Source organism: Plectrocnemia conspersa, unplaced genomic scaffold (assembly GCF_051122295.1).
Source record: "Plectrocnemia conspersa isolate PC_06_02 unplaced genomic scaffold, ASM5112229v1 ptg000006l, whole genome shotgun sequence".
NCBI lineage: Eukaryota > Metazoa > Arthropoda > Insecta > Trichoptera > Polycentropodidae > Plectrocnemia > Plectrocnemia conspersa.
The window spans coordinates 5,785,542-5,801,523 of record NW_028277170.1 but is presented as its reverse complement, the minus strand read 5'-3'; the positions used below and the strand labels follow the sequence as shown (position 1 = coordinate 5,801,523).

The window sequence follows — 15,982 nt, the reverse complement described above, 5'->3', positions numbered from 1 at the left end:
TTTACTTAATAAATATACTTTTTATTACTTATTCGTAACCTAATTATAACTATGATAAGAAAAAAAAACTAATAAAAACAGTTTATTTTTGCCTTTTTTATTTAATTAAATAACTTATAGGTATTTCAGTAAACTTTTTATTGAAATATTTAAAAACGTTGAATTATTATAATTAATTTAAAACAGATTTTATAAATAAAATCCTACAATCATTATGTTAGTAAGATATTTGCTTAGCTATAAGTCAAATTAGTTAGATAATCTGATTTAATTTGGTTAGTATTAATGATTTATGAAACTTTTTTTTTATAAACCATAGATTTTTGTGTTTTTTTTTTAATTTAAATTTAATTTTACCTGTTATTTGATACATCTTTTAAATTATATTTATTATAAATCTTAAATTTTTAAATTATTAAAACAAAATAAAAACATACTAAAATCTTGTTTTTATATTATTTAAACTGAAATATTTTTGCCACAAAGATCACTAAATTTAATTTCACTATACTTTACCATAATGATTGAGAATCATTTAAATGCATTTATACTATTGATTATATTGCACTGAAATAATTCTGATTTTTTTTTAACGAAATGTAACTTTCTTAGATCTGTTTTTTTGTATATTATAATGTAATTAAACATTATTTTTCACTAATTATACATATTTTAAACGTAAGGTTTTTATTCATTTATTATATGAACTAAGTTTTATGCTCGATATTACATTAATTAATATTTATAGTAGAACTTGGATACTTTACTGAAAAAATTACAAAAGCATCTATTTTTAAATTTTATTATACTGTAAAAATTCATAATATTTGCTACAAAAATAACTTATATGGTAAGTTACTAATTCCATACTTTGTCTTTAATTTATCTTATAATGTGTTTTTTTAACATATTATATTATTTTAATTATTGATTATTATAATACATCTAAACTGAGCTTTGAGCTCAATATTACAATAATTAATAATTGTAGTAGAAATTATGATATTTTCACTACAGAAATCCATAATAATATTTAATAATTATTTAGAATATATATTTTTATTCTGAAATATTTAAAAAAATTTGCCACATAGATAAATTGACTTACATGCTAAATTTCTTAGTCCATGTTTTTTTTAATATTTCTTCCAATAAGATCTTGTTTTTAGCACATTACTGATAGGAGATTGCTGTAACCAACTATTAAAGATCATTTGAATCGCATTTTATTATTAATTATAATATCTGAGCAGTGTTTTTAAACGTCATATTATAATTATTAATTAATATTAATTTAACAAAATATGTTAAATTAAAAGTAATAATATTATAAATTATAATAGATTTTTCTTTATTATTATTATGATCTTTATGTAATTGTTTTTTTTATATATTGTTCAGTTTTTCGTTATAGTCCATTTTATAATATTTTACGGCTACTAAAAACTAGCATTTATTGTGAAACATATTCAATTAGCTGATAATTATGTAAAATTATATGGTGGTTTTAAATCTTTCGTTTATTTTTTACTGTGTCTGTGTTAATTTTAATATAGAAGAAATGGAACGACTTTTATATTTCAATTGAATTCTGAAATTCTGAAATTATATTTACTCACCTTTTAAGATATTCGACCTTTTAAATTCATTTTTTATTAAAATCATTTCATCCAAAACCACGGTACACACGAAAGTGACGTTTTGCAATTCGCAAGCATTGAGTAATATTTCTAATGATCAATCACTTTCAAATAAGCATTCATATTTCAAAGATGAAATACTTTCGTTTTTTTACTGACACTTAAAAATTACTAAATGTCATATAAACGCACAGCCAGAATAAAATAAAATATAAAGTTTAACGTACATAATTTATTATGCATATAAAATAAATAAATAAGTGTATTTACATAGATTAAGTGATTAAAAAATATTAATTAAATAAATACGCTATTTTTGCCACCGTAATAATGCTGCTCATATTATAATATATTACGTTAATTGTCAAGATCTTCAGTTTTGGTATCCGGGGGGTCCATATTTGGGAGCAGGCGAGCCTCCAGCTTGTCCGCTTCTGGCAAAATCTGCGACAGATATGGTATCAGAGTCGCTGGTAATCGATCCTCCAATTCCAGTTCCTCCGATTCCGGTGATTCCTGAAATACCACTAATCACAGATCCTCCGGTTGAGATTCCTCCTACTGATATTCCATTATCTGCAACTCCGATAGAACCACCGCCGACGGCTTGCTTTTGGGTCTTGTATTTGATGAAATATACTTCGGGCTTGGAAGGTGGAGTAGCTGCAGCGGTAGGCACTACGATGTCTGGCTGATCTTCTGGTTTCTTGACCAAGACGTACACCAATGTCTTCTCTTCGTTTTGTTGCTGCAGTGGGATCACCGGCGCTGAGTATGAAGGTGGAGATGGAGTCTTGACGAAGATGATCTTATAATGCTTGGTAGGGGGTGGGAGAACTGGTGATACTCTGGCTCTTTGCTCTTCTGGATCTTCGGGAGCTACGTGGACGTACACATGTTTGTGTATAATTGGGGCTTGGCTGGCATATCCGGCGTTGCCGGAGAACGATTGCTTCACTCCAGAGCTGGCATATCCTGCCGATGATCCGGAACTGATACTTCCGAATCCGGAGCTGATTCCAGAACTAATGCCGCCGTTAAAGCCAGCACTTTGACCGCCTATCGATCCAAGAGAACCAGAAGATCCAGATGTAAAGGAAGAACTTCCAAAACTACTAATAGAATTAGCTGATGGGGCATTGTAATTGTACCCTTGTCCGTGACAAAGGGCAACAAGTCCGCAAAGGATCTGAAAGCAATTTAAAAAATAAATACATAAATTGAATACACATATATTAAAAAAAATAAAGAAAATGAAAAGGAGTAATGTGGCACTGGAATATAGGAATGAACAAATTTTCTCGATAGAAACAGGTCGGGTCTGTTCACATTAATTTTATTATATAACGCTTACGAAATGGGCTATTAGCCCAAAATCACTGCACTTGTGACGTATATTGTCATCATACAATTATTTTCACAATCAAAATATACACATATAAAGATAAACAATAGATAAAATAAATAAGTCGCTATTTACCAGAAAGAGTATTACTACCGTAAATTAAAATTCGCTTATCAAGACTGAATTACTAAGTTTAAAGCTGTGTATTTATAAAGGAAGGGTGTAAGTCCCAAAATAGGTCCCTACAAATATAAAATAAGAATTCGGAGAAGCGGAAAATATTTGAACAGCCCTTTGTATATATTATAATAATTTTAAACTCACAAAAGGAACATTTCAATATTGAATAAAAATATATTAAATTTATAAATAAAATCAATGGTGTCCTTATTGATTTTATATATTAATTATTAATATAATTTATTCAATGTTGATATGTTTCTATTGCAATACAACGATGTTTTCCATACCAATATGGATCTCATGATGATGCCTATTTGGTATGGTGTTTGAAAGTCGTAAGTGAACTATGACATGAAATGCATCAGTACTCTCTTATATACCAACTCCACTCCCCACGATGGGTCCTCCACAGTTGAATAACCAATTCTTTGACCTAGCTACGCCATCCACTTGTCCCAGTGAGAGTAATTCGAAGCCGGCAAAAAAAACATAATAAATAAATAACAAAACACTCTATAGTGGCAAAATCAAAGAAGCGCTGGAAAATAGTCTCTATAGACTATGCGCATAAGGGCTATCGATAATCAGCTGTTTCGCAAGTTAGCAGCTAAGAAAATCTTCAACCGGGCCTTGTGATGAACGACTACAGTGGGATTACAAATGCAATATTTTAACTAGAAAATAACACGTATTAATCATGACCGAGATTATGAATTCGTATGCTATATATATTTTGCACAATTTCGTGAGATATAATGAATTAAAAGTATTGAGAAAATAAGACAACAGTTAAAGATGACCTATACTTATTATTAGTCATACTCACTCAGCAAAATAATTGTTTGGAACGAAACTCAATTATTACCGAGAATATGAACTAATATGCCATATTTAATATCTTAAACCAAGCGATCAAGTCGAGTAAGATTTCACTATATTTTCCTAATTTTCTTAACTAATTCAAGGTTGTAGAATCATTGAAAATTTTTACCGACTCCGACTCTGAATTTAAAAATTTTGATAAGATAATCTTAAAATAAAAAAAATATTTTTAATTATTTTATTTATTTATTTTCATGTATGTAAACAACAAAAAAAATTATAATTATTTTTTGACTACTCACATACTTAATTTAATCAATATTATATTCGAAAATCCGTGATTTAAATGGAACTAGATCTTAATCCTTTGAGTAATTAGTTAATTTAAACACATTTGTTAATACGTTAGTATACACCTGAGAGTAGGGCATTCGAACCGGGTAGAACCGGAACCGGGTACCCGGTTACTCGTCATGTTTTTCATGGAGCCGAAAACCGGGTAATTTTTGACGGGTATCCGGTTAATTTCATTTAAATATTTTTTTCCATTACTTCAAATTAAATGGAAGAGCCGAATCGGCGTTCTTAAGCGACTAACGTCTTTGAACGACAAAAAAAGGGACAGCACTTAGCGGCCTATAGATTTCGAGATAAGCGAATGCATAGATAAGGATTATTTTGAAAGGATGCAGTTGTAAATAAAAATAAATTTTAATGCGTTGTAGGGTGAAAATATAACACATTAGATTCGTTAGTATTTTTAAAATACAACTTTTTACAAAAAGAACATCACTAAAATAAGCTTTGTTTCTCTACCTACATATAATAAATATAATAAATCCAATCATCTAATTTCTTTTATAATTTTAATAAAAATTATTTCCTCGGTATTTTTCATGTGCAATTTGTATTATTATTGCCAAATATGTGTTAAAATAAATATTTCGGTTTTGTACTGTTACACATGTATGTAGTATGTAAGTATATGTATATATGTACCTAACGATGGAATGTAAAAATATTTTGATTAATAATTACATAATATATTGATTTTATTTCAATACCTTATTTTTTTAAAAAATGATATTAATTATTAAAATAAAATAAAATAAATCACGTCATATTTAATCAAAGATTCAAATATATTAAAATTTAGACTCTTAACGGCTTACAAAAAATACCCGGAACCGAACTGGGTACCCGGTTTTTTCCCGAAAAATACCCGTTTAACCGGGGAATTTGGCCGGGTATTTGGATGCCCTACCTGAGAGTGAGTTATTTTACGTATTTTTTCCCCAATTATTTTTGTTGTTATTTATTTATTATTATTTATATTGCATGTATAGTAAATTATAAAAAAGTCAGTGTTTTTCAACGTTTAATTGCTTTGATTTATTTTACTACTTTCTTGTATGAGTAGGTATTATTCATTTATTTTAACGCCTTTCTAATATTAAATTTCGTTAATTTATTTCATATATTTTTCGGCTTTCATGGATTTTTTTATATCAATTCAGAGACTCTCAATATTTTTTTATAAAATTATTGTAACATATGTATCTGTTGCTATGTTCATATACGTACTCTTAAATTTATTATTATTATTTTCTATAAAAATTATTAACATTAAATAAAATATTTTTTGTTTTAGAATTGTAATATTTTTTATTTATTACTTATTCAGTTATATATGTCAATATAACTATCCTCAAAACAGTGAAAGATCGACCGCCGTACATGAACGGCGATATCGCTCAAAGGGTTAGCCCTTTAAGTATTGAGTTAATTTATACACGTTAGTATATACCTGGAAGTGAGCTAATTTTAAGTATTTTTCCGTAATTATTTCTGTTGTTTCTTATTTATTATTATTTTATATTGCATTTTTTAAATCTATTATCAAATTTCGCTGATTTATTTTAATATCGCTTTAGAGGCTCTTAATATTTTTTGTGATGTTAATTTATTTCATAATTTAATAAAAATTTTTTTATAAAAATCATTTATAATGAATCAAATTACAAAAATATTATTAAATAATATTTTTTTAATTTTTCAGTTATATATGTAAATATTTAACTAACCGTGGTACCTCAAAACAGTAAAAGATGAACCGCCGTACATGTACGGCGATACCGCTAAGAGGGTTGATAAGCCCGTGACGATCTCAAGTGATGTTTTTACACAAAACATATTAATTTTAGTATTTACAAATTTACCAAAAACTGTATACTTAAGCATACCAAAAATAAATTAGACTTCTCTACAGATTAAGCAACTATTCAATTCCTTTACTCTCAAGAATGTAACTAAGTAAATTGGGACATATTAAATTAATGTACCACTTTTATATAATAATACTATCATCTGAAATTTATTTTTAATTTTAAATAATAGTTTTAGAATTTTACAAATTTGTTAAAAAACAGTTTTATAAACCGATCGTAACTTTTTATATACTTTGTTAATGCATTATGTCACAACAGTTTATTTAGAAGAGAAAAACATTACAAAATATTAATTTTATCTAATTTAATTAATTAATAAGAAACATCGTATTCTTGAATAGTGTCTGTTTATCCTTAGAAAATAAGCAAGATCTCACAAACACGTTTGAAGTTTCTCCAATGCAGCTTATTTATAGCTACTTATTAATCATACTATGTTTTATATTGACACTACCATTATAACAACTTCAAGCTTAAAGAAATGAAAACTAATGTGTGATATAAAGTAGCCGATGTTATTAATATAAATATGTTACATTCCCAATAATTTAACAATGATTAACTCCACTATTATAATTCGCAAGGATCAATTGATAATATCACACTGGTGAAATAAGTCCAATATATAGAGTGAAATTTTCAATCGTATTTAATTGTATTTTTAGATAGTAAATTACAAACTGAAATTTTTAAACGGCTATAGCATTGATCAATTTGTCCATCTTTATACATATTTTTAAGCTTTCTTGTGGCATCTATAAGTCGCGAAACTTTTTCAATACTGTCGCTTAATTGTTTTTAATTAGTACTTAAAGAAGATTTTTCTTAATGTTATTTTATGGTTAAATCACTGATTCAATGATTCAACAGTTCAACAAAATACGGATTGCACCATACAGGTATTTGGCATTTAGTCTATGGCATTTAGCAGTTAATAATTTATTTATAGTCGACTCATAAACACCCTGTAGGTGGGATGCGATCATATAGAAGCGTGCACGTTCGGCGTCATTGTGTACATCATTAACCTTAGCCGAATACACACATGATAAATTACTTTCTACATCTGGCTTGTATTATACATACACATTCGCCAAATTTTCACGATTTTCGCACATACACGTCTGTGATAGTTCCCTTGGATACCTACGACATTAAATACCCATTGGGTACATCTCATAAACACTATTGCGTCCATCTTCTTTGCTTCTTTCAGTATGGTAACAACTCTGCCTTGCGCCATCCATTTTGCGCAATCTTTCAAAACCGATTATGTACCGAAATGTGCTTTTTAATAAAGATAGCGTTGCATTTAATTCAACACATAACCACTAATTACGTTAGAGGTCAGATTTTTTATCAAAATCTGACACGCTGACAAGCGTGCGCGTCTAATGGTGAATTTAATTGGTATAAATCGTGAATGGTTGCAATTATTCAGGTCATCGTATTAAGAGTTATCATTGATTGAATCATTGAAAATCATGGTTCCCTTGTAGGTATCAAAGATTAAGTAACTGAGTTCTATAATTAGAATTAAACACGTCAGATTTTTATACGCCTTATATGTTAGCAGAGTAATTGACACTATGTTAAACGAAACTAAGTGTATCTAAATTATAGATTGAATACACTGTATTCGAAATAACATTTTTATTATTTAATATGATTTATAAAACGCATTTTAAATATTTTAGTTTAAGTTTTGATATTAAGATTATGATTATGAAATTTTAAAGGGAAAATAGTTTAATCTTTTACAAAATAACAATTTTTTCTATTGTAATGATGTTTAAAATATATTTCTTTATAATATAATTTATCATATCTTACGCTTTCGAGAAATGATCTTGCAGTTTCTGTAATGCTATTTTTGGTCAGTATCAAACACCATTATTGTAGTGTCACCGGCAAATGTAGCAATTTTTTTTAAATTAATCTACCATGTTTAGCATCGGTTAAAAAACACTGACTTGAGGGTCATCCGATTATATTTGCTAAAGTTTTATGTTTACTTCTCTGATCTTAATTAGTATTAGATTAATAAGAATACGTTGTGTAGAAGCAGTCTCTGAATTTTGTAAAGTAATCCAGTGTGACACACTCGAAAGCCTGGGCTATATCTAAAAATACAGTATTTTTTAATCTATTGCACTTTCACTTGCACTATTGTAGTGTTAATTTTTTTCTCTATTTCTGGTTTGATCCTTATTCATAGTATTTTTTTAAAATATTTTTTACATATCTGGTAAGACACTTCAGTCTCTCGGAGATAATTGGCAAGGTAAGGATTGATTATTTAAAGTCGTTTTGACGTTCTACTATTTCTATAGAGCCCCGTTTACAAGTGTACGAAAATTAATTAAGAATAGTACTCTCAAAATTATTTGCGTTCAATCATTTTTTAAAAAACTTTCAAGCCTTAGCTCATATTGAGATTATCTACTAATTGGCCAATAATAGCAACCTTTGAAAAACAGATGCTATCGGTATTTTAGCCATATTCATCGATATTATATTTTATTACTCGTCAAAGCCATATTCGTCGATATCATATTTTATTTATATTTATATTGGTTTTTCAACAATCATGTAATTTGATTTGTAATTTTAAATATACATTTATAAATATCTTAGATTTATTGGCATTTAATTTACAACATTGGTAACAACCGATTAATAAATTAATTAATTTTAAAGCTATATTTGATTTAATCACCATAAAATAGAAAATATATACAAATATATTAAAATATAATGTAAAGGCAATTAATACACAAATTATTTATTTTTAAATAAATAAAACTACAGCGGATCAAAAAGTATATTTCATATTATCCCATTTTAATTTAATTTTCAAGTTAAATTGCTATCTTATTTTCAACCAATTGTAATAAGAAAAATAAAATAGATATACAATAATAAAAAATTATTTATATCACAATTTTTAAATGCCAATGAATATTATTTAATCCATTTATTAATAAAAAAAAATTTGGCGACTGTATGTTTTTACAATGTCTCAGCGCTCCCACTTCTCCCCTAAATAACTTTCATAGCATTAATGGCTACATTCACATGTGACATATTGCTCAATCCTGATGAACCTAAAATTGTTTCTGTTCACCTGCAAGACACTTAAACAAGTTGCTTGATAAACAAGTGACCCGCTTAGTTTTATTATGATTATTTTAATAATCATATAACCATCTTTAAAGCAACATTTAAATTTAAATAATAAGCAAATTAACCTCAATTTTGGGTTAGGTGAGTTTTTAAGCATTACTGTGGCGAAATTTTAGACAATAAAATATGGTCGTATAGTTAAATTCAATCGTTCAGGAAGTCAATGAGCATTAAACTTTATGCAACAGTCATAAAAGAGTATTTACAGTTCGAATATTAACAATAAATATTCCTAAAACTACAACAATAAGATTATACAATCCAAAGACTTTCAATTTACTTTCTCATTTACGGCTTATATAAATATTTTATATTTTTAAACATTTATCATACTGAATCCTTGTTAGAAGACTTTTCCTTAATTACTTTATAAACAATATTTAATTAATACAAATAAAATTATGTATTATAAAAAATTTAATATTTATTAATACCGAAATGAATAAGATGTAATGCGATTATTAAACGTAAGCGAAACATATAAAATATGGCTTGTTTATGACTTTTTCTTAATTAAAAATATGCAGATAAAATCTAAACGCTGTTTTTAAACGGTTATTTTCACACGGGCGTCAATTATAAATTTTGCACAATTTCGTGAGATTTTGCAGCAATTTTTAATTTACATTATGATGAAATTAATTTAATTTAGATGATAAAAAAATAACCATCGAGAAATAGGTTGAGAAGAAAAAATTGTAAAAGACTTTTACAATAGCCACAGATGACCTATAATTCTTCTTAGTCATACTCGATCATCTAATACATAACTGCTTCATGCAAAACAATCGGCTCCAAACAATAGATGGCGAAAGGCAAAAATGTGTCAATATTTTCTACCGCATGTTTGGCAAATGGACTATAATTTATCTCACACTAAAAGTCATCTACATATTTGACATTACAAATATAAAGTTAACTAGAAAATAACCGCTTTAGTTCTTCCTTTCTTTAGAATAAGTTGATAGTAACTCTAAAGTACAAAATTATATTGCGAGGCTTCGCTTTAAACTTAACGTATACTAAACCGCATAAACAATGCGAAAGGAACATGAAACCAGCTAATTAAATTTTATATCCGAGAAAATCCATAAAAATATTTAAATACTAATAATTTAATTTTAACTAAGCAATAAATATCTTTAAAGTTGTAATTATATGATTATAATAAATTATTTTATATTTATAAATATTTTTGTATTGTTACCATATGTGCATAATTAATTTATGAAATAAAATTACATTTATCAGATTATAACTTAAAATTTTAAAGACTTATTCTAGTTAGAAGGAATATAAAAATATTTTTCTTGTGAGACTTTTTAAATTGGTTTTGTTTCCAGGATATTTTAATATATTTATATTAATTTTTATGCAACATGATAATACTATATCATATTAGACTCGTATTTATTAAAATGTTTTTATCAACATGCTTTAAAATATATAGAGAAATAAGAGATTATAATTATATATATAGTATATATTATTTATAAATATTTACGATTTAATCCAGTTACTTAATTACTTTTTATTAAAAGAAAAAAACTTTTTCAATAATATTTTATATTGCTTAACAATATTTATGAACTAAGAAATATATTATATTTAACTTAAGCTTTCAATTTTATATTTATTATATTATATTTGCGAAAATTCTAATTAGCCATGAAAAAAGCTATACGAATTTAGTTTTTTTAATATATGTATGTTCCAACTTTTTTTAGAAAAACAATACAAAATATTTTTTCTTTAAATCATTTTATAAATTTAAAATCCTTTGATATTTAATATTTTCATATATTAGTTAAATTAAATAATATTTTAGTATCACAAACTTGGCGATATGAAAAATATATTTTAAATTAAGCGTTCCAATTTTAACATAGTTTTAATAATTTAATAAAAAAATGCATTATTTAAAAAAAAAATTGTTAAAGCTTAGAGAATTAATATAATACTTTTAAATATTATATATCTGTTTATTTATTTATCGAAAAAAATATAAGTTTAAATTTGTTTTACTTAAGTAAAAACTAATTAACTAGTCATTTTTTTGTAATAAAAATATTTTAGCATGCTATATATTTAAGTGTAATAAAATTATTGTAGAACCATCTATATCTTTTTTTTTTAATATTAAAAAGATGCCTAAATTAAATGCCTATAAAAATTCGTAATATTATAACATTTAAATTCTATAGACATATTTATATAAATATCTAATATTTCTAATGCTAAAATTTATTCAGTTAGAATATTTTGCTTATTGAAAATACTTACGTTTTCGCATTTATTTAATCGTGTGTTTTTAAAATTCAAGTAATTACTGAAAATTCAAACACAAATATGTACATGAATTACATTCGCATGCTATTCGCCACGTAGAGTAAAAAGAAAGATAAATAAAAAATCATATTAAAATAAAATATTAATTTAATATTTTAGATCGTTTTCGATAAAGGTGTCGATATATACATATAATAGAACATTTAAATAATATTGTTCATACAATACACACCGTGATATATACAAATGGCTATTATTTAAGAATACGTACTTTTTTGGAAATGGTCGAGTTTAGAAGGAGGGCGTTCCGTAATTTTCAAATTTGCCGTCAACTATTTGGGTAATAACACCACCTTGACCGTCCAGGAAACCTCCACTTTCTAAATTGGCAGTTGCGACTGCGCTCAAGCCTCCTGCTTCAGCGAGCTCTTGGTTGATCTGTTCTTCGCTTACAGTAGCACCGCTGGTTCCACCGTTGAGTATGCTGACTCCAGAGATGCCTTCCTTGTTGTCAGATATCTTCTTATTGCCCTTGTACTTGATGAAGACAACTTGTGGTTTCTGAGGCGGCGTAACAGGCAGAGGTTTGATGTTTTCTTCGATAGACTTCTCGTCGACATCTTTGACCAAGACATAAACGATAGTCTTATCTTCCACTCTAGCTTGTTGGTTGATAATCGAGCTGCTCCTGCTGCCTAGGTTGGGCGTTTTGATGAAGATGATGTTGTATCGCTTCTCAGCAGGCACGTTAACAGTCTTTGTGGTGTGCTGCTGTCTCTTCTCTTCCGGTGCTTCGTACACATAATAGTATTTCCTTACTTTAGCATTGCCCGCTTGCTTTAGACCAGCTCCAGATGAAAAGGTTCCGGAAGATTCATAACCAGATGAGAACTGCGTAGTCTCTAGAGTGGGCAAGTTCAAGTTAGTTTGTTGTACAGCGCCAAAATCTTGACCGAAACCCTGAGAATTAGCAGATTGGTCAAAGCTACTATCAAAAGATTGGCCGAAATTTCCAGTGGATAAACCAAAGTTGGTCCCCAAGCCTAGCGAAGAAGTTCCAAGATCGAAGCTACCCTTGGGTACATCGTAATTGTATCCAACGGAAGCGGCATGGGTGATTGCCAAAGTGGCTGCTAAGCACTGAAATATACATTAAAGTAGTATTAGATCTTAAATGGATACATTTATTTGTTCATATTACATTTATATAGTACTCACCAGAAGGAACTTCATGTTAGTGTTTTTTTATTGTGCTAGCTCTGTCAATTTCGCCTGTGAACTGATAGTCGATTGTGTCCGTCCACATATTTATATGATAATAGGAAAATTGATATTGAATTAATATTCCTGTTTCTGACGAATCTTGTTTATCGTCACTGAATATCAGATGCGCTATATGTGTGTATCGCACAAGGACCTATAGAATAGTGGTTGACCTTCAGTGGACCCAAATTTCCATGTTTTAGAAAAATATGTGCCCGTATCCATAACTAAGATTGTGGTCAGCAGCATATTTTTATTATACATAAACTCAAGTGAAATAAATCTCAAAGATGCACAATGCGTCAATCATATTTTCTATGAATAGACCAGATAGTCCTTAGTGAATATACTTCCATATATAAGTATAAAATTTGGAGGAGTGTCAAATACTAGTGAAGTAATAAAGTGCAAGACATTTAAGAGTATCTTTCCTTTTTACAATGATTTTTAATGTTAGCTTTGCGTACATAACCATTTTAATACATAATTTACTAAAATTAATTCTGAAATAAATGTTGTATCAAACGTATTACAAACAAAATAAGATAACGATCTAATAATCATATCTTGAGAAATATCCAAAAGTAATTTAAAATATAAAATAAACATATAATGCAAATAGCAATAATAGAAATGTCAATAAAAAAAGTGTTAAGCATATTCTTACAAACTTTTCTGCTACGTTTTCCTATCACTTTGAGTTATTAATTCAGTGCATTTTTGACTTTTAATTTCTCGATTGGCTAACCCATTGCTTATTTATTGAGGCAATATGGCGGTTTATTTTTGTTAAACTGTAAATAATCATAAAGGCAAGATGAAATTAGTGTACGTAACTAATACATAATTCTTAGTGATGCATTTATAATTTCTTAACCTTTTAATAATAGTGACATATTGATCACCTCATTAGTAAATCTCCAGAATGGTCTGCTTTACAGGAAGGACATAACACTTGTATTGTTTGCTTTAATTACAGTTTCTACACATTGTCGTACATTTACTACGGCAATGTACATGTTGAGATTGTTTCAGCTGAATTTATAATTAGATAATTGTATTAGGTTGCTAGTGATTATTGAAATCCATATTAATTTCGCTTATATAAAATTTGGTTCAATTATTAATTATGCCCAAAATTAAACTATTAAATATATGCAAATAGGATATTTTTTTCTTTACAGTCAAAAAGCAGAAAAAACTCATATTTGAATACCGATAATCATTTTGTAAGCAAATATTTTTTTCTTTCCTAGTAATACGCTTCTATATTACATTGTATAACGTTTTAGTATATTATTAAAAAAAAATCTGTCCATTTGATATTGACACGAGCACTTTTGAAATACAATTGGTGGTTGAAAAAGCTATAGAGCTTTAAATTTGTAGTTTTGTAATTTGGAAAGAGAAAAATGGAATATAAAGTCGTAACACAAATAAAAGATATGATTTTAATACTTGGAATAGTCTTCCGAACTCATATGGCCAGTTGAACATTTTTAAACATGAACCATATTTTAAGAAGCCAAATAACCGGAAATTTGATGTCATGCCTAAAATTAAAAACTGCAAATTACATGTAACAAATATATAGAAACTGTCAGAAAAAATCTAAGAGTATTGTTTACAATAATTTTAAGGAATGCGTGTAAATTCAAGAAATCTTCTTAACTTAATAAATAAAATATTTTAAAATATAAATTTGTTGAATTTTTATGAATATTTATGGATCTCGAAAAAATTTTAAACTGTTGTGCTACTCTTCTGTTCCAAAAGTCTGCGGACCCCTAGTCTAACCTATCATGTCATTATGGTCCAAATTTTAATAAATAAATTATTATTATTTCAATTAAGTTGGACACCACTGAATTTTTGTGGTTTATACTACCCGAAACCGAAGTTTTATAGCATTCATAGTCACATCATGCTGTAGGTTTATATATTTTATTGGTTGGAAAAATCCATTTTTTTGTTATTGCAATGTCCGAATATGATAGAATTCATGATAATAATAATAAAGTGAGTAATTCAAGGATGTAGCTATATTGGTCTTATGCTATAATCTTAGTTGTACAACAACTCTCATTTATCTTCGACAAAAGTTGTTTACGTTGATTGGATTAAAAAAACTTAATTAATAATATGAATATTGTGATTATTAATATTAAAATATAAGGTTTATGTATAAAAACAATATTTTATTATCAAAAACATTTTTATTAATGTATCGCTATATTTTATTTTTATATATTTCATTAATAATATTAAACTTCTGTATATTTAGCTATAACATATATAACTATCTATATCCCTAAAATTTATTTTATTACTCTGAATTAATATGTTTTGTACTTTTATAATATTAACAATGCTATTATATTTATTCTGTAAAAAATGATAAAAGATAATAATAATTATTTTATGCTTCTGTAAAGATAGGTAATAATATAAAAATACTTGAATAGTATTTATATAGTTTCAATTTATCATTCCCATGATCTTAGATCATATTATTTTTGTATTATCTATTTTTATAAATACGATTAAAACTCATCTTAAAATACGCGTGAAAATAAATTTTAAATTAATAATAAAAATGCAATTTTTCTTGTATATAGTTGCAAAAAACGATGCAATATTATCCATAAAAATATGTCAAAAAGTACATAAATTTAGATTACATGTTTTATCTTAACTATACTCAAATATTTTTAAAGTAAAATATTTATTTCATATGAGTTTATTTGCGACCTTTACCTACCTCTAGCTTAAAACTATTTTTTTAATTCAATCCCCATAAATCAAACTTTTATTTAATACTCATAAACAACAAGTTCTAATATGAAAATTGACATTGAATTTTGAAGAGAAAAATTAACATACATAAATACATAACTAAATATATTAACAAACTTTTGCTATTATAATATTTATTTAACTTACGCCCGAACTGTATGTATTTTCTATGTTATTTAATTATTCAGGTTGTATCCTTAAATATGTGTATGCGAAACGAGTTACGTAAC

The 15,982-nt window shown here is 26.9% G+C and overlaps 3 protein-coding genes across 4 annotated transcripts in view; 1 reads left to right on the top strand and 2 right to left on the bottom strand.

The window, feature by feature from the left end:
• LOC148234095 (frequenin-2) overlaps positions 1 to 15,982 on the top strand; it is a 260,251-nt gene that overhangs the window by 212,963 nt on the left and 31,306 nt on the right. The gene's annotated exons all lie outside the window — the stretch shown is intronic.
• On the bottom strand, positions 1,858 to 3,510 carry LOC148234097 (uncharacterized). Its single transcript, XM_088187731.1, has 2 exons — positions 3,456 to 3,510; positions 1,858 to 2,829 (listed from the first exon to the last, which is right to left on the bottom strand). Exons 1-2 carry the CDS (start codon positions 3,468 to 3,470, stop codon positions 2,014 to 2,016), a joined length of 831 nt encoding a protein of 276 aa, XP_088043857.1. The 5' UTR covers positions 3,471 to 3,510; the 3' UTR covers positions 1,858 to 2,013.
• LOC148234096 (uncharacterized) lies at positions 11,823 to 13,063 on the bottom strand. Its single transcript, XM_088187632.1, has 2 exons — positions 12,912 to 13,063; positions 11,823 to 12,833 (listed from the first exon to the last, which is right to left on the bottom strand). The coding sequence occupies exons 1-2, from the start codon at positions 12,924 to 12,926 to the stop codon at positions 11,985 to 11,987; spliced, it is 864 nt and encodes a 287-aa protein (XP_088043758.1). The 5' UTR covers positions 12,927 to 13,063; the 3' UTR covers positions 11,823 to 11,984.